This window comes from Pelodiscus sinensis, chromosome 2 (genome assembly GCF_052426305.1).
Source record: "Pelodiscus sinensis isolate ZL-2025 chromosome 2, ASM5242630v1, whole genome shotgun sequence".
NCBI classification, from domain to species: domain Eukaryota; kingdom Metazoa; phylum Chordata; order Testudines; family Trionychidae; genus Pelodiscus; species Pelodiscus sinensis.
In genome coordinates this window covers 44,587,630-44,607,465 of record NC_143053.1, presented here as the reverse complement: position 1 = coordinate 44,607,465, position 19,836 = coordinate 44,587,630, and the positions used below count along the sequence as shown (strand labels likewise).

The window sequence follows — 19,836 nt, the reverse complement described above, 5'->3', positions numbered from 1 at the left end:
CCCAGTAAAAGTTTAAATAAATTGCTATTTATTGTGGACAACATACCCTGGCTGATCATTACAATTCTTTATTAATTTTACAGGTTAGAAAATCTTGAAAACATAAATTTAAATAATAATCAGCTAGAAAGTATTCCCAAAGAGCTATGTTCCTTGCAAAAGCTTTCTGAACTCCATCTGTCCCACAATTGTCTCATCACAGTACCTGAAGAGATTAGATACATGACGAATCTCAGAATTCTATGCTTGTCAAGAAACCAAATAGGAGTTCTCCCTGATGTGAGTAATGTTGTATGGATATCTTAAGACAACATGTGAATAACATGTCTTTATATAATGGAATTCTACCCTTACATTGAGATATAATGTACTTAATGTGCTTAGTTTTCATTTGTCATGAAGCTTGACAAAAAGATAAAGGATATCTGTCAGTTTAAAATAATCAAAATAAATATGTATTTTTTTGCCTGGCCTTTAATTACAAATTGCTGTATTATGTATGTCAGTAAGTGAGTGATCTTCATCTTAAGTTCCACAGGAATATTGTATACTAGAAGATTTACTCAGCGTTGCCCAGGATTGGGGAAGGGGAGGCAGAGGGCTTCTAACGATGCTCCCTGGACCCAATGCCGGGGGTATGGGCTGGCCAGGCATGGCCACGGTGGGTAGCCCAGTGGTTCTTGGGTGGAGGGGGAGGGCGGGATGTCAGTCCTGCATGAGAAGGCAGCTGTGCTGCTCGGCCCCAGCAGTACTCCTGGGCAGGTGGAGTGCAGCAGTGTGGTATGTGCATCAAGGAGGAGGAAATAAGGTTTTGAACATTTAAAGCTGGTTATCTGATGGAATTTGCTTTGTCTTGTTACAGAGAACACGAGAATTGTATGTGCATTGCTCAGTGTTTGTCTTGCGTTTCTGTATTCACTTTTATCTGTACAAGACAATCAATAAAATGAATTGAAGATGGCTGCCACAAAAGAAAATGTTAAAAGATAGTTGTTAATACCATTGTTTCTTGGCAGCTATTTTCAGCTACTGCTTAAGTTGATACTGAAAATACTTAAAAATAACAACGTAAACAAAAATCATGTGTATTTGTTCCCATCCTATGTTTCAACAGATTCAAGCAATTATCTTAAGAAATGACAATTTAGTTAGATGTTGAGGGCTGGGAACTAACAGTGATTTTGAAAGTCAAGGAGCTCTATTTAATTTTTTTTAATTGGAGAAAGGAGCCTGAGAAATGAGGATTTGAAGGCTGTTCAGGCTCCCTGTGTGGTAAACAGGAAAAGCCTTTATGTGGCGATGATATTGGCATTGTAAATAATTCAGAATGAGGTTTGAGGGAGGACGTGGGTGGAGTGGGGATAAAAGATCCATGGGAATTTTGAATGATAAAGACAGGCATTTTTATAATACCGAAAGAATGGACATATTCTTCCCTGAAATAAATCATTTTAAATTTTCCTCCCATTTCCGTTTTTACCAGGCAACTCAATCTTTCTTTGCCAGTCCTATTGCTTCCTGATGTCTGACACTGCTTTCTCCTCTTATGGGAATTTTAGGTTCACATTCATTGTTGTTCTATTTTTGTTTTTATTATGCTTTTCTCCTCCTTCATCAAGGGGCTTTGCAGATTGAGAAAATTAAGAATTCTAGATGTTGCAGGGAACAAAATTCAGATTTTTCCAATAGCAGTAAGTATTATTTTCTGTATCTTATTCTTTAATATAACATTTCTGCGTCAGATCTGTTGAATGAATTATATGGAAAGTCTGGGTAACTTGAAGGGATTGATACTGTGAGTTTCACCACAAACTGAGTGAAAAGAAAAAAATATGTAGTTGCATATAAACTGAATAAAGTCCAATTGGATCTAATAAAGATAAGTAAAACATAGTAGCTGTTTTAAAGATTCCATGGAGTAACATTAATTTAATTTTAATATTGCTTAATCAAGGAGACAGGAGTTTCAAATAATAGAAATGTGCTTGGGACCTTCCAGTTGCTAAAAAGTTTTAGTTGTCAAAATATGATTAAATATTTCATCACAGTTTGTAATAGTCTGCACAGTATTATGTCAGGAGAAATTTTACATATGATCATGACTATGGTGTTTTGATTTGAATTGTTGGGTGTATTTAGTTTCACACTTGGAAAGGGATATAAAGATTAATCTGTTACTAAAAAGATGCAGGAAAGTCCAAATCTCTCATGGTAGGATTTGTAGCCTGGAATTTGTATTTTTTGTGTATGTCCTTTGTACTCTGAGAATGAAATAATTTCATATACCACTAAACAGTACATATGCTCCTTTTGCTACATTGCAATAGTTTTGGTGTAAGAATCTGTATATGTGTGGTTTTTGTGGCCTTTTTGAGTCATGCTCTTCAGTAGTTTGGCTTCTGATTCTTCTGGCACTAATGAGATTGTGGGGGCTTTGGTTTCAGCTACTCAATTTTTCTAAGTTGCTTTATATTGTTATTGCTGTGTCTGTAAGGGTATGTCCACACTTGCACCCTCTTTCAAGAGAGGGATGCAAATGAGGGATTCGAGAGAGGGATTCCTTATACAATGAGGTTTACCAGTTATTTTGAGAGAAGGGTTTTCTCTCGAAATAACCATTTCTTAACAGCGTCTATTATTTCGAAATAGCACTATTTTGAAAAAGCGCCATAAAGCGAATATGCAAATGAAGCACAGGATATTTAAGTCCTGGCTTCATTTGCTATTTCGAATGCCTTCATTTGCATCCCTCTATCAAAAGAGGGTGCAAGTGTAGACATACTCTAACATACATTATTTGTAATTGGTGATCTGTTTTACAGAGGGTATTGGAGAACATTACCTTCCCACTAGTTGTAAAATTTTCTGCATTGTCTACTGAGCGTTTCTATGTTATATTGAAGTTAATGGAAATAAGGAACTTTTGCAAAAAATAAAATCAAAAAAACTCCCAACCCCATACATTTGATAGTGTTTTTTAAATTGTGTGTAGATGCATTAATAGCAGTAACACCCGACGGCACTACTAAATTACTTTATTCTGCTCAGAGACCCCAAGGTAATTTAGTAGTGCCCTTAGATGATTATCAGAGGACTCATTTACAGCCAGGTATAGTTGCAAAACATCAGGAATGGTCAGTATTTTATATAGGATAAACAAGATAATTTGAATTGATTAATTTTGGGTCTGCAGTATTAATGCTGCAAACTCTTAACATAAATTACTCTGTATTCATGAAGGAAGACCTCCTCATATATTGAATAAGCACTACTAGTTTTGCAACCGAGGTAAAAAATAATTTCACATTTTTCCAAAAATCCAATGCAAAGGTGAAGGAGAAAAAAAGAATGGGAGACTATAATAAATATGGGCCCTACTGTGATTGTAGAATAATTTTGTTTGAGAGTGTAGTAGATTTATTTAGTAGTTCACATTTTGTAACTAGGTGGTGCTTTATGTAAGCATATACATGTTCACTCTGGATGCTTTCCTCAGACTGTACAAAACTCTAATTTGCATCACTATAATGTATAGGGTACAGGGGTACAGGCTATGATATGGGACCAGAGATGAAGGGTGCAAGAGGAGTTTGGGGTTTGGAGGGGTTTTGGGTTTTGAGGGGCTCAAGGCTGGGACACGGGATTGTTGGGTCACAGGCCTAGCTCCAGCAGCTCATGGTCAGTGATGCAGTGGGATGGTAAGGCAGAATTCCTGCCTGTCCTGGCACAGTGGACTGCACTGAATCCTGGAAGTAGCTAGCAGCATCTCCAGCTCCACAGGCTGCCTCTGCCCCAAGCTCTGGCTCCACACACCCATTGGCCAGCTCCTGGTTTGTCACCAGGCATTGCCAAACAAAAATGGGTGGAGCTCGTTTTGGGCTTGTTTTGAAATGGGATTGACTTCATTTTTTGGCTTGTTTTGCCTTTTTATCTTGTGAGAGTTAGCTACTTGCCTCCACCTATGAGCCGGACCTGCTGCTGGCCACTCCAGGACATAGTGTGGTCTGCAGTGCCAGGACAGGTAGGAAGCTGGCCTTAGAATGCCATCATTGGTTACTTGGTCACCACAGGAAGGTGACCCAGTGCCTGACTTTCCAGGAACTAGTGCTGGGTACTAGGTTGTGATCTGTACTTTGAAAAATCACTGCTCTATCTGATTCCGCTGCTGCAAGAATCATTCAGCTACTACAGTATATTTACCCACAACTCTCAGGTAATTTTCAGGACTGCTGTACATTTTGCTGTTTCTGGAGTCTTGAGTCACCAGAGTTGAAGTTTGGCTAAGAACTTCTGAGAAAACAAGGATGGAGCAAATGGAGGGAGAGAATGGAGTAAAATAAGGGTTCAGAGGGTTGTTGATTCAAAATGTAAATGTGATCCTCTTCAATGGAAAATTATTTTAAGGTAAAACGTTTACTGAAAATTAAGTTTAATTAGTAAGAGTCTGAACAGATTTAGTTTTGGTGAGTAGATGCAAAGACTTTTTTAATAGGAGAGAACTAGGTGTGGAAGGTTAGGAGGTGGGAGGTTCAGACTAAAGTATTTAAAGACTAAATTACTTCTGCAACAATGTTAGGCCTCCTAGCCATAACAAGAATGGCTCTCCCTCCCTTACATGGACACAATCTATGTAACTGAACAAGGAATTCTGATAGAGCTTTAGTGTAAACATTGTCAGCAAAATTAATCTTATTACTCTGGAATATATCAAGGCCTTTTTGTTTTCTTTTAACGAAAGTAGTATATATAGGCAGAAATCTTTAGTGTATAAACATTATTTTGTTTAATAATATCCATTTCATAATTTTATGACAAGGTTTTAGAACTCTTTTACAAAGTTCTTTAACCACTGTGGCTATATTTTCAAAAAGAATTGAGAAGAGCTGTGTCCAAGGAAACAATAAGACCATAGTAGGAACCATTGAAGATGTGAGGCTTTATATAACTCGAGTCATGAAGGTTTGCTAGGCACTTTGGGAGCATATATGGTCAGTGTGTGATGGGTTGGCTCACAGATGGGGTTGTCCCCTGGTGTGCTGATCAAGCCATTGATGCTTGCCTTTCTGTCCTCCTGGGCCATAAGCTCTGGTCTGCTCCTGTCAAGGCACAGAGTTGAGGGTAACCACCCACCAGCAGAGCAATTCAGTGAATTGCTGAAGGGCTCAACAATTCACACTGAACCAATTCAGCTTTGGGAGGGCTCAGCTAAAGGGCTCAGCATCCAAGAACACAGAACCCAAAGAGGACCAAAACTCGATATAAATCCATCTTACATGAGAAAATTCCTAAGGTCAGCCCTCTTTAACAATGAAAGAGATATGCACAGTGGTTGCTCCCCCCAGGGAAGAATTATTTAAGTTACTTCTGCAACAGATATAGCCCTCCTAGCCATAACAAGTATTGCTCTTGTATAAAATATAGGACTTACGTGGTCGCAAGTGAAAACAGTCAGTTCAGAGTAACTGATTAAGTTAAAATAAACCAAAAAAAACGCACCAGCTAATTCTAATATACTAAGAAATTTGTTACATGCCAATTCTTACCCTAAATAGTTGATCTTACCTCAGGTAATATATTTCAAGTCAGAGTTGATCTTAACTCTGGCCTGTGTCTACAGCTTTTTCAGATTTTTGTTGTTGTCAGCTTTTTCCATGTGTATCCTCTGAGGGTGGGTGAGGTAGTTTCAAAGACCAGCTGAAGACAAAAACTGATTGCTTTCCATTCTTTAAGTTTAAATAGACATCCCTCCCAGAGCTAGAACCCTTTGTTTAGCATTCCTCATCCCCATGATAAAATATCACCTGCAAGATGGATTCTAGTACCAGGTAGCATGGTCACTAATCGTTCTAGGACTAGTCACAATTTGGGCTTACAGGACAAACAAGATTATTCGCAGGTTGTTGGTTTGAGTACTGAGCCATTATGATCCTAAGTATCCTTAACGGCCGTCGTCAACACATTTGGAATTAAAACCAGAGTCACACTTCATATGTTTTCTAACTTCACATATAAGAATAAAACATGCACAAAAATAGAATATACATATCCATTTTTCAGAAAGCATGGGGGCATGATACAGAGTATCTAGGTTTATTTTAATAGCTGTACAGATGCACAGGTATATAGTTTGTAAAAGAAGTCCTATGGCATCATATATATGAACAGATTTATTGGAGCATAAGCTTTCGTGGGCAGAGACCCACTTTGTCACATGCATCTGATGAAGTGCGTCTTTGCCCTCAAAAGCTTATGCTCCAAATAAATCTGTTAGTCTATGAGGTGCCACAGGACTTCTCGTTGTTTTTGCCCAGACAGACTAACATGACTATCCCTCAGATACTTTGTAGGACAAAGGGAAACTCTGCCTACCCAATGCTCAACCTGTATTGGGCCTGTCCTCCCCTCCTCTCCTCGTCCATGGGATTTCTGTGAAATGTTAATATGGTTCAGGCAGGGTCCAGGGTGGCTGAGGGCGAGACCTGACACCTTGCTTGATGGTGTGAAGAAAGGACAGAGATTTCCCAGTTATTTTTAATTGGTGCTTGCCATTCTGTGTTCCCCAGGATCAATGAGAGGGGTTCTGGGTGTTTGCAAGCCTCCTGCATGTCATCTATGAGGGTATATATAATAAACCCATGACTGACGTTTCTTATTCCCAAATTTAGTGATTTTAATTAGGTACCGTCTGCATGTCTGATATATGGTACAAAGCACACGCTGTATTTTGTTGAGAGAGAAATTGCAGAAAAGTGGAGGGTTTTTTTAAAATAATTTGCTTGGGTTCAGGGATTTGACTGGAAGGGGCCAAGCATGCATTGAGCAGGGACACAGGATGCACAGAGAAGAGAAGAGGGAGACAGTGAAAAGGGGGTGGGGTCGGGGCTTGGGCTGGGAAAGGGGTGGGTTCACCAACCACCCAGGTATGTATGAACTGTTCTTTTTTTCCTCATGCCAAATTTAAATTTGAATGGCTTTAAAATTGCCAAGAAAGACAGAGCTATTTTAGTGTGCTTGTCAGAGTTCTATCCTTGTAATTCAAGAGGGATTCTTATTAAGTCACCTGATGTGAGATCAGTCTTGATGACATCTGGGTTCTGGCATTTTAATTCCAATTCCTCAAAATAAGGTAGTAGAAAAGCTTTGCTTTGCTTTAGTTATAAATATTAACGGAGCAAATGGAAAATTTGTAAAATAGTGTCCAGTGAATGAAATGTTGATGAATACAGCACATTTGGGGAAAATCTTCCCCTTTTCTTGTTACCCATGTTCAGTCCATCTCTATATCATAATACAATGCAAGAGACAAGTCTGTTTTCTGTGAAGTCCCATGGGGCTGCCACACCTTTTGATCTGGCCCACAGTCCACCCCCTTAAGACCCTGAGGCAGGCTCTTTGCTGGCTTGCAGCCCAACAATGTTCAAAAGGGCTGGTGGCTCCTTCTAGGCTCATGGTGTCCAACTAGTTCTGAAGCAGTAGCCACTATAGTAGCTATTGCTGTAGCAAACTAGCCACACTCAACCAACCAAATAGCCACATTGCTCAAGCCAACTAGCCACACTCAACCAGCCAGATAGCCATATGTGGCTAGTGTGTTGGACACCATGGCTCTAGGCACTACGCTGCTCCCGTCCCCAGCCCTATCATCACCTTTACCATTAGCCAGCCAGCATGCAGGGAGCCTGTCTCAAATCCCTGTTGGGCTGCTGACCGGGAGCTGCCTAAGGAAAACCACTCTCAGCCAGAGCCTGCCTCTGGTACCCCAACCCCTTCTATACTCCCAACTCCCTGCCCGAGGTCACAATCCTCTCAGACCCCACTCCCTCTCATGCTTCCCAAACTCCTACCCCAAGCTCCCTTCTGCACCTAACCTCTGCTCCAGGCCCCACACCCTCGCCATAGAAAAGTGCAGTCCTTGACCACTTACCATAATCTTGGAGAGGCCCCCCGTCAACAATTATTGCTCACTGCTGCTATAGCTGAAGAGAAACCAGACGGCCTCCTATGTAAGAAAACAAAATTGTAGAAAGTGTCTCTCCCTTCCCCTCCAGTATATGAAATGTTGACCCTTTTCTCGCCTATACATTTATTTGGCTACAAAAGCCCACTAAAATAATTTTTGCCAAGAAGAAAGATTGTTTAACTTTCCTCTGTAGTTGAGGTTTACTTAGTGAGTCATAATTCTCATGCCAGTGTATGTAGTGTTTATAATATAGAATGTTTGTAACATTCCGTACTTCAACTTTTCTAATTCTTTTCTTTATAGAAAGATAAACCCAAAAGGGTATATTGTTCAAAATCTAGTATTTTCATAATATTTTCATGTTTTCATAATTACTCTTCTCTGGTTTTTTGTTTAATAGTCACTGGAATAGAACTCAGTTCTTCTGGTTTATAGGAAATTTCTTCCAAAGTTTCCCTGGCAATGATTATTGATTTTCATGAAATACCTAAACCATTTGTGTACCACTTTAGGTGGCTGAATTTTTAGTATGCCTCCTTTGTTCTGGGATATATACAGATTGTCCCAAACAATTGAGGAAAACTTCTTAAATGCCTATACTTTATATTATTACTCCTGGGGAGGATTCTGAGCACCTGAGAGGGCACATAATTCACATGGCCTCCCTGCCATGCAGAAAAAATATAAAAAAAACTTGCCAGGGGATACAAGTATCTTCCTGGAAAGCCCAGGCAACGTGTCTGTTCCAGCGTGCAATTTGCTTGAGGCACAAGTTGTTAAAGTTACTGTTGATATTTACTTGATCTCTTCCTGGGAGGCAGAAATGTAGCAGCATGACTGTTGTTTCTATTAATATAAGGAGACCCATGGCACCTGAGAGACAGATTTATTAGGGCATAAGTTTTTGTGGGTAAGATATCTAGTTAGGTCATTGGTGTGTAGAATTTTATATAATCTTATTTTTCTTCCTCTTAGTCCTCTTTCCATTTTTTTAAAATGAGAAGAATCTAGTGATAGAATCTTTAAATATTGGGTGATGCTTACTGGTTAAGGTTAACTGACGGGAACTGGAGCAGACCTCCTCCCACCCAGGACGTCTAATAAGTTAACTAATAAAACTTAATGTCTAACCTGTTAATTAATTTAATGGGATTTTACATCCCTACCACTGATTTTATAATTCTTTCAGATAATGCTGTGAAATTGTCCTCGAAGCTATTAACTGAGGGAACAGATTGTTATGTACATTATTCAAGTGTACTTAGTACGTTCCAGCTATGATTCCAGAAAAGTATTTGTTTACCTGTTTTTCTGTTTTATTGGGCAAAATGAATTAGAGACAAGAGCAAATATATAATATTAATAATATTTAATGCTTTTGTTATCTTCTATGCATTTTTCCAGAGCATGGTATATTTCAGAACCAAGAATTAGTTAGGCATAATGTAAAACAAGTGAACATTGAACTTAGGCTACGTCTAGACTACAAGTCTCTTTCGAAAGAGAGCGTCTAGACTGCAACCACTTCTTTCAAAAAAGCAAGCCACTTTTTCAAAAGAGAGCATCCAGGTAGTTTGAATGCTCTCTTTCGAAAAAACCTGTTTGCATTCAAGAATGCCTTTTTTCGAAAGAGCACTTTTGAAAAAAAGACGTTATTTCTTGTAAAATTAGGTTTACCATGGTTAACAAAACATCCACATTTTTTTGATTTAATTTCAAAAGAATGTGGCGGCAGACTAGACCCAGGGGAAGTTTTTTCAAAAAGAGGCCACTTTTTTCGGAAAAACCCTGTAGTCTAGACAAACTCTTAGGGTTTCCATGTTGGTTTAAGCCTATTATTCCACTTAGGCTTTCTTAGACTCCTAGATCACTTCAGCATAATATATATGGGAGTGACTTGTCCAGGCTTATTTCATTTTTAAACTTAACAGCTGTATAAATCATTGCCTTATAAAGATCAGAGACCAAACAATTATCATTACAACAGCAAACTTTTGCTTAGAGAAATTTTATACAGCTCTTTCTATTTAACAGGGAGTAATTTTGTTACAGAGTGAGCATATTTTCACTATTCGTGATATGTCAGTTACATTCAAAGCTAAGGACCTCTCACTACTTCCCTCTTTACCATGAGAGGATATTCCATTTGGGTACTTAAGTTGAATACAGGAGTGTCAGGATTACATGTATATGGATAAAATTATTCCTATTTAACAACAGAGGACAGTTTTTTAAATAATTATTTTAATAATTTTCTCTGTGTTAGATGTTAATGCAGAGATTTTGTAACTATAATGTGACTTAAATAATACTCTAGTCATAAGCTGTCTCTTGTAGAACAAACAGGTCTTTGATTCACATGGTTATACTATTTATTAGCAATAATAATAGAATATGTACTGTACTTAAATCTTGTATGTTTTCCCACCAGTGTTATTTTGCACACAGTCAGATGAGTATATCTCCTGCTTTCATATTTGTTACATTTGTTTTCCTTGTTTAAATAAAAATGGCATTTGAGATGTTTATCTTTTCTGATGTAATTACATTATTTTATTCAAATAGATGGAGGAGCTGATGCTAATGGAACTTTACTGTGAAGATAATCCATTGCTTAAGAAACAGCCTGTTTCTGCCATACAAGAGGAAGAAGTTTGGTCTCTTAAGGTGAGCAAGGAGAGAATTCAAGTAATGCTTTCAAGATTTAAAATAAAAATAAATATTAAATAGTGTTCTTGTTAACCCAACAATGCTCAACAGTTTTTGAATTTCTGTTCAGGTTATTCCTTCATGAGCTGCATAGTTTGGACATATTTTCCTTTGCCTATAGCAGTGGTCCCCAAGTTTCTGGGGCTGCCGGGCGTCTGGGGGCAGGGCCGCTCATGCGCCGTGTCTGGGGCAGGAGCCGCACGTGCGCTGCACGCCCGGGGCATATGAATGGCTTCGGCCGGGCCTGATCACTCGGCAGGTTCACATAAATGTCCCGGCGGGCGCCATGGCGCCCGTGGGCACCACGTTGGGGACCACTGGCTTATAAGATTGTTTGATCATAGCTGATCATGGCCATTATGCTTAAGAATGTAGGAGAGATGGTGGTGGAAACATTGAAGGGAGACCAGAAGAAAGTGGGTATTTATTAATCAATATTCCATTTACATTTTTGTATTGCTATAAAACAAAATTCTGCCCTGCCAAGGGTTACTTCAGTGTTTCTTAGCTTTTTAAGACTGAGGAACACTAAACAATAATTTATTTTTATGGGGAACACCAAAGATTTTTTTTGTTGAGGGGGGGAAAAAAAAGGTGGTGGTAAAGTTATGGAGAAAGAAAGCGCTAGGGGAAAATTATTGAGCCAAAAGAGAGTCACCTGCCCATTTAAGGGCGGCCATTTTGAATTCTATTGTTCTCCGTGGCACACCTCTGACTGCCTCGCAGCAAACCGGTGTGCCATGGAACACCGTTTAAGAAACGCTGGGTTACGTGATAGCAGCCTGGGAATGCAGTTTAAGGGTTCAGGCTAAATGATTGTAAAGGTTCCTTCTGGCCTTAAAATCTATGACTCTATAAAGGATCAGCTTCCCAGGTTGCCATTATATGATTCTTGGTTACTTACATGCAGGCTACGTACTGAGCTTTAACTTCTACCACAGTGGTGGACAACCTGCAGCCCATTGGACTTCTATGTGTGGCCTGTGAGATGTTTTGTAGCCCATGCAGGGTTGCCAGATTCTGTGGGTTTCCATCTGCTTAGTTTTTTTCCATACCAGTATTACTAAAATGACAAGCATGTAAAACAAGGGCATGTGAAATGAAGTACGTGTTCATTCTACACAACATTGACTGTGAGAACCATGTGTTCCCTCTGCATCCAATCAAAGTGCTGCATTGGTTCAGTCAGCAAACCCTGAAAATTCTAGGTTCACAAGTGCAAAACTACCCTATCACAGGAGACCAAACTACCCTATCAAAACTACCCTATCACAGGAGACCATCTTGATTACAACAATCTTGCAGTCCGCTGAGATGGAGGGCCACTCATGCAGCCCATTCTCTAGCCTAGGTTGCCTATTTCTGCTCTTCCAGGTCTAACTCACTCTGTGATAGTATCAACTTAAAAACAACAAATGGTCTGGTAGCACTTTATAGACTAACAAAACATCTAGATGGTATCATGAGCTTTCGTGGCCACATCCCACTTCTGGTCATCTGAAGAAATGGGCCATGCCCACAAAAGCTCGTGATACCATCTATATGTTTTGTTAGTCTATAAAGTGCTACCAGACCATTTGTTGTTTTTTAAGTTTATCTTGTACAGACTAACTTGGCTGCTCCCTAAAGCCTGTGATAGTATCGTTTATCTTTTTTGTGAGCCTTTTTTTTTTTTTTTTTTAACTATATACTGCTCAAGGATGTTAAATGATAATATTGCACCTGTTAATTCCATCTATTAATCAGTTTCTATCACTCATCTCAGAATATGATTTATGTTAATCATCTCAGGTAAACGTAAGATAAGTACCTAAATTTTATTTCCAAAAGTGACTTGAGCACCATTAATTTTTATTGAAAATGGGAATTAGGTTCCTTAGTTACTTAGGCACTTACGAACATTTTACTGAACCTGGTGAAAGTACTGTAACTCTCAACCTGCACATGAGAGTGACAAAACCTGCAATATGGGAGCCTCTTGTGCTTCCTGGAACCACTATTCATGGTTCCACATATTCATGAATCTCCTGTCCCGGCCAGGAGGGGGAGTAGAAAGGGGCCAGGAGCGGTTTATGGCCCTTACGGTGAGGTACCTGTGACTTCTGGCCTCCCTGCCCTGTGGGAGGTGCAAGTAGCTTGCCGTGGGAGCATGCAGCTACCGCAAATGGCAAGGCTTTCGTGTACACAATTTGGTGGTTCATTTCTGAAGTAGGATGAAACACAATTTTATGTTAATAACATTTTTCAGGAAATCATCCTCCATTTTACTATTACTATTGCAGTTTCACCCATACTAATTGGTATAGATAATCTGTAGGCATTTTTGCCATTGTCATTTCCCCTTCCCACAGCCTTCCCCAGCTGCCATGTGCCAGCAGAAAGATTATAATAGCATTGTAATGATGGCCTTTGCTCAATATGTAATATTTGCATGTATTTTTTGTACATGAGGGTCTTTTGATCTTAATAAGCAAATTTAGGAATATATTTACCAATACAAATATTATTATATAAAGAGAACATTGTAGTGCATTAGTCAAAAGAGGAATTATTCACCTCTTGGAAACTTATGTGAAAATGTTATCTTAAAAGAAACAACTAATGGCAGATATATCAAGAAAAAGCTGGGTTTCTGAGGGGCAGAAGACGGATGACAGCTGTTTTTTGTGGCTTAATGAGCTCTCCTCTGAAACTTGTGATGGGCTGGGAGTTGGGGGAGATTTCAGGAGCAGATTATATTGGCATAAACATATTACTCTGCTTAGGTGTTCAACAGAGAGAATTGCTCTGCCAAAATGATCATTTGGGTTGGTGTTAAAAATTATATTACTCAATAAAGAAATAATTTGTATGTGCACCTGCCAAGTAATCTGGGCCGGCCCAAGCCTTTCTTACAAATTATTTCTTTATTGAGTAATATAATGTTGTTATCTTGATTGTATTAGTAAAGGACAGCAGAACTGTACTTAGAATACCTTGAGTGTTTGTGTGTAACTGCAACCCGCCAGCCACATCTAAATTATACTCTAGCTCTCATGAATTTTGATTATACAATAGGATGACCCCAACACATTCCCAGCCTTTGATTTTCCTCCAGAATTATATGACCTGTGCTGCCCAGCCTTCTTCTTTGTTTCCCTTCCTGCTTGATGACTGTTTATTGCTTAAATCCAAATTAAGCAGAACACACATTCCTTTAAGACAGACCTGTGTGTTAACCTCAGTTTAGAATGTATGTTAATCTTATAATTTCACATACAATATTTCCACATGCATTTTATCAGGATGTGATTGGTCAGCAAATTGCAGCATGGTTATTTACAGTCATCAGGTCTTGGAGAAACAATAAATCAACCTAGGTATAATCACGTTTCATTTAAGTACTAAAAAAGTAATTCATTAAGTAAATAAAAGTTCTACTAGCTATTAACAATATAAAATACAGATAATTACATCATAATGGTAGTACTTCAAGACTCAGAATGCCAAGTACCTCAGTGAGTAAACTTTTATATTCCAAATGTAGTAAATGAAGGATCTATTCCCCCATTTGACACTTAGACAATGCTCTCTGTTCAACACAATCATCCTATGAGGTCACAGGAGAAAGGGTTGGAAGGAAGGTGGGACTGCAGGCAGAAGGGAGGCAGAGAGGACCCCTCTTGATCAAGCCTGGGACCCCACAAAATCTTAATACACCATTGCATGTATTAGAAACCCAGCAGATATTACTCTACTGTGTCAAGGAGCTGCACCTATTTGGGCATCCACGAAAGCACTTAAGCATTTGGGACAATAATTGCATCGGGGGGGGGGGGGGGGGGGAAGGGAGGATCTAGCAATTCAGTGCTTCCTAGAAGTGACATTATGGCACAATAAAGCCCATGTAGTTCCATATCTGCATCTGGGGGGACAAGCTAATTCAATGCATCCTTAAAATCAAATCAGGACACAAGAAAAACTTGCTAAAATGTGGTTTTATACATTTTTTTCAGTACTCCTTAAGTTTGTAGTCCTTGTTGAGGCTAGCTTTATATCCTGCATGCTGCAACCCCATAGTGTTTCTCAGACCCCAAACTTGGAATCTTTACACTATAGCCAAATGAAAGAATGGTCACTGGTTATCCTGATAGGCTGCTGAATTCATCTTTTCACTTCATGTTAAAATTGTGATGATAATACTCCCTAGGTAAATTATTTTTAAGATATGTAAACTTTTCAGTAGAAACCCATGCTATTTGGGTTAGTGTAATCAGCTACTGTTATTTTTATCAGTAAAGTCAAGGGCCATCTTGTAAGAAGAGGTTACATGGTGATATGTGGAAATAGTGAACTTCTCCTCAATAAATGTTGTAAAAATTATTTTTCTGGACTATTTTGTAGCCCCCATAATTTGTTTTCCTCAAACTTCTGTATTAAAGATTTGTATGTTGAAAATATATAGAAAATCAAAATGTCATGAAAATTGATCTCTGAACAAAATATCCATTTCTTATCTTGAAAAGAGAAACTTTTAGAAGTCTAGCAAGGCCCTTCTTTTGAATGAATTTTAGAATCTTATTTAAACACACAAAATGTAAATGTTCACGTTTTGATGCCAGACTGCAGGTAGTGTGCTCTGGGCCGCGTTAGTTCTAAGTAAACCCCTTGATTCGACCTGGAGCACACTTCCTGGTTCGAATAAGATGGTGATCAGAATAGCATGCGGGTGAGATTATGCTAATGAAGTGTGGGATATTTAAATCCCCGCTTCGTTCGCAATTTCGGTTGGCTACATTTGCATCCTTATCTCGAGATAGGGAGCAAATGTAGACGTACCCTACTACTTTTGTCCCTAAATACAAGCTTGATCGATTTGAAATAAAAAAAAATGAACATTCATCTCCTGTTGATGGTTATGTTTTAATTAGAATCATAGAAGCATAGAGCTGGAAGAGACCTCAGAAGGTCATCAAGTCCAGCCCCCTGCTCTAGGCAGGACCAATCCCAACTAAATCAACCCACCCAGGGCTTTGTCAAGCCAAGACTTAAACACCTCTAGGGTATGTCTACACTACCACCCTAGTTCGAACTAGGGTGGTTAATGTAGTCAATCGAAGTTGCAAATGAAGCCCGGGATTTAAATATCCCGGGCTTCATTTGCATCTTGCCGGGCGCCGCCATTTTTAAATCCCCAGTAGTTCGGACTCTGTGCCCGCAGCTACACGAAGCACGGAGTAGGTAGTTAAAATTAGGCTTTCTAATTCGAACTACCGTTACTCCTCGTGGTATAATGGTAGTTTGAATTAGCCTAATTCGAACTACCTACTCCGTGCTGCGTGTAGCCGTGGGCACGGAGTCCGAACTACTGTGGATTTAAAAATGGCGGCGCCCGGCAAGATGCAAATGAAGCCTGGGATATTTAAATCCCGGGCTTCATTTGCAACTTCGATTGACTACATTAACCACCCTAGTTTGAACTAGGGTGGTAGTGTAGACATACACCTAGGGATGGAGACTCCACTACTTCCCTAAGTAACCCATTCCAGTGCTTCACTACCCTCCTAGTGAAATAGTTTTTCCTAATATGCAACCTGGACCTCTCCCACCTCAACTTGAGACCATTGCTCCTTGTTCTGCCATCCATCATTACTGAGAACAGCCTCTCTCCATCCTCTTTCGAACCTCGCTTCAGGGAGTTGAAGGCTGCTATCAAATCCCCCCTCACTCATCGCTTCTGCAGACTAAACAGACCCAACTCCCTCAGCCTCTCCTCATAGGTCATATGCTCCAACCCCCTAATCATTTTGGTTGCCCTCCGTTGGACCCTCTCCAATGCGTCCACATCCTTTTTGTAGTGGTGGGCCCATAACTGGACACACTACTCCAGATGTGGCCTCACCAGAGCCGAATAAAGGGGAATAATGACATCTCTGGGCCTTCTGGCAATGCTCCTCTTAATACAGCCTAATATGCCATTAGCCTTCTTGGCAACAAGGGCACACTGTTGACTCATATCCAGCTTTTCATCCACTGTAACCCCCAGGTCCTTTTCTGCAGAACTACTACTTAGCTGGTTGGTCCCCAGCCTTTAACAATGCTTGGGATTCTCCCGTCCCAAGTGCAGGACTTTGCACTTGTCCTTGTTGAACCTCATCAGATTTCTTGTGGCCCAATCCTCCAATTTCTCTAAGTCACTCTGGACCCTTTCTCTGCCTTCAAGCGTATCTACCTCTCCCCCTAGCTTAGTGTCATCCACAAACTTGCCGAGGGTGCAATCCATCCCCTCATCTAGGTCGTTAATAAAGATATTGAACAAAACCGGTCCTAGAACCGAACTTTGGGGCTCTCTGCTAGAAACCGACTGCCATCCTGACATCGCGCCCTTGATCACTACACGCTGGGCCCGACCTTCTATCCATCTTTCTATCCATCTTACTGTCCATTTATCCAATCCACATTCCCTTAACTTGCTGGCAAGAATATTGTGGGAGACCATATCAAAAGCCTTGCTAAAGTCAAGGTATATCACATCCACTGACTTTCCCACGTCCACAGAGCCAGTTACCTCATCATAGAAGCTAATCAGATTGGTCAGGCACGACTTTCCCTTTGTGAATCTATGCTGAGTATTCCTAATCACTTTCCTTTCTTCCAAGTGCCTCAAAATGGATTCCTTAAGGATCCCTTCCATGATTTTTCCAGGAACTGAAGTAAGACTGACTGGCCTATAGTTCCCTGGATCGTCCTCCTTCCCTTTTTGAAGATGGGCACTACATTTGCCTTTTCCCAATCATCCGGAATTTCTCCTGATCTTCACAACTTTTCAAAGATAATGGCCAAAGGCTCCTCAATGACATTTGCCAACTCCCTCAGTACCCTCGGATACATTAAGTCCGGACCCATGGATTTGTGTATGTTTAGTTTTTCTAAATAGTTCCTAACCTGTTCTTTACCCACCAAGGGCTGTCCATCTTCATCCCATCTTGCGTCACTTAGCGCATTAGTCCAGGAGCCCACCTTGTCTGTGAATACAGAGGCAAAGAAAGCATTGAGTACTTCAGCTTTCCCCACATCATCTGTCACTAGGTTATCTCCTTCATCCAGTAGGGGCCGCACACCCTCTCTGATCACCTTCTTCTTGTTAACATACCTGTAGAAACCTTTCTTATTATCCTTCACATCCTTAGCCAGTCGCAATTCCATTTGCACTTTCGCCTTCCTGATAACCCCCCGGCATTCTCGAGCTATACATTTAAACCCCTCCCTGGTCATTTGTCCAAGTTTCCACTTTTTGTAAGCTTCCTTTTTGTGCTTAAGTTCACCAAGGATTTCCCCTGTAAGCCTTCTACCATGTTTGCCTCTCTTGCTACACATTGGGATGGTTTCTTTCTGTGCCTTCAATAAGGCTTTTTTAAAATACTGCCAGCTGTCCTGGACTCCTTTCCCCTTCATGTTAGCATCCCAGGGGATTCTGCCCATCAGATCTCTGAGGGAGTCAAAATCTGTTTTTTTGAAGTCCAGGGTGTGTATTTTACTACTCTTTTCTTCCTTTGGTCAGGATCCTAAAATCTACCATCTCATGATCACTGCTTCCCAGGTTGTCACCCACCTCTACTTCCCCTATTAGTTCCTCCCTGTTTGTGAGCAGAAGGTCAAGCTGCGCATGGCCCCTAGTCAGATCCTTCAGCACTTGTGTCAAGAAGTTATCCCCAACGTTCTCCAAAAACTTCCTCGATTGCTTGTGTACTGCCGTATTGGTTTCCCAACAGATGTCAGGGTGATTAAAGACCCCTACGGGAACCAGGGCCTATGATCTGGAAGCTTCTCTCAGTTGTCCGAAGAAAGCCTAGTCTACCTCATCCACCTGATTCGCTTGCCTATATCAGACACCAACCACAACATCACTGCTGTTGTTTGCTCCTTTAAACTTAACCCATAGACTCTCAACGGGTTTTTCTCCCTCTTTATACTGGAGTTCAGAGCAACATAGTGCTCTCTTACATACAGTGCAACTCCTCCTCCTTTTCTCCCCTGCCTGTTCTTCCTGAACAGTCTATACCCTCCCATGGCAGCGATCAAGTCATGCGAGTCATCCCACCAAGTCTCTGTTATCCCAATTAAATCATATTTCTTGGACTAGGCCAGGGCCTCCAGTTCTTCCTATTTGTTGCCCAGGCTTCTCACATTAGTGTACAAACACCTCAGATAACCAGTTGATTGCCCTATCTTCTCCATTCGAATCAGGGGTCCTCCTTTGTTGCTTGTTCCTCTTTGCATTTCTTCCCGGTATCCGACTTTCCTACTCCCCTCAGGGTTTTGGTCACCGTCCCCTGATGAACCTAGTTTAAAGCCCTCCTCACTAGGTTTGCAAGCCTGCCTGCGAAGATGCTCCTTCCTCTCTTGGTTAGGTGGATCCCATCTCTTCCTAACAATTTTTGAGCCCGGAACAGAGTCCCATGGTTGAAGAAACCAAAGCCCTCTCTGCGACATCACCTGCGCAACCACTCATTTACTTCCTCAGTTCGACGATCCCTGCCTAGTCCTTTCCCTTCAACAGGGAGGATGGACGAGAACACCACTTGCGCTCCGAATTCTTGGATCCTTCTTCCTAGCGCTACATAATCTGCAGTAACCTCTCAAGGTCATTCTTGGCCATATCGTTAGTTCCCACATGGAGAAGCAGGAAGGGGTAGCGATCCGAAGGTTTGGTAAACCTCTCAGTCACATCCAGAATGCGAGCTCCCGGTAAGCAGCACACCTCTTGAGATTCCAGGTCCGGACAGCAGATGGATGGCTCAGTCCCTCTTAGGAGGGAGTCCCTGACCACCACCACCCATCGTTTTCTTTTAGGGGTGGTGGCCGTGGAACCCCCATCCCTAGGACTACACATCCCATGCCTTCCAGTAGATGGTGTTCCCTTCCAAAGCATTCAGCACTGCAGAGCCTGTGGAGAGAGCCTGAAAGCGATTACTTACCTCTATAGCATTGGGAGATTCCCGTGCTGGCCTTTTTCCCCTTCTAGAAGTTACATGCTGCCAGTTCTCTTCCTGGTCCTGTACTGCCCTCTCCGGCTCCTCCGCCTGCTGTGCTTGAAGGATCAAACGCTGCCTTCTATCAAGGAAGTCTTCATCCTCTCTGATCGAGCATAGGGTCGACACTTGGGCCTCCAGTCCTCCAATTTTTTC

The 19,836-nt window shown here is 40.8% G+C and overlaps 1 protein-coding gene across 3 annotated transcripts in view; it reads left to right on the top strand.

Moving 5' to 3' along the window:
* Window positions 1–19,836, top strand: part of LRRC69 (leucine rich repeat containing 69) — a 49,794-nt gene that overhangs the window by 16,800 nt on the left and 13,158 nt on the right. For all 3 annotated transcript variants that reach the window (XM_089776210.1, XM_089776209.1, XM_089776208.1), the window contains exons 4-6: window positions 84–279; window positions 1,620–1,691; window positions 10,526–10,627. In XM_089776210.1, coding sequence (XP_089632336.1) covers window positions 84–279; window positions 1,620–1,691; window positions 10,526–10,627 — 370 coding nt within the window. The remainder of the gene's footprint in view (window positions 1–83; window positions 280–1,619; window positions 1,692–10,525; window positions 10,628–19,836) is intronic.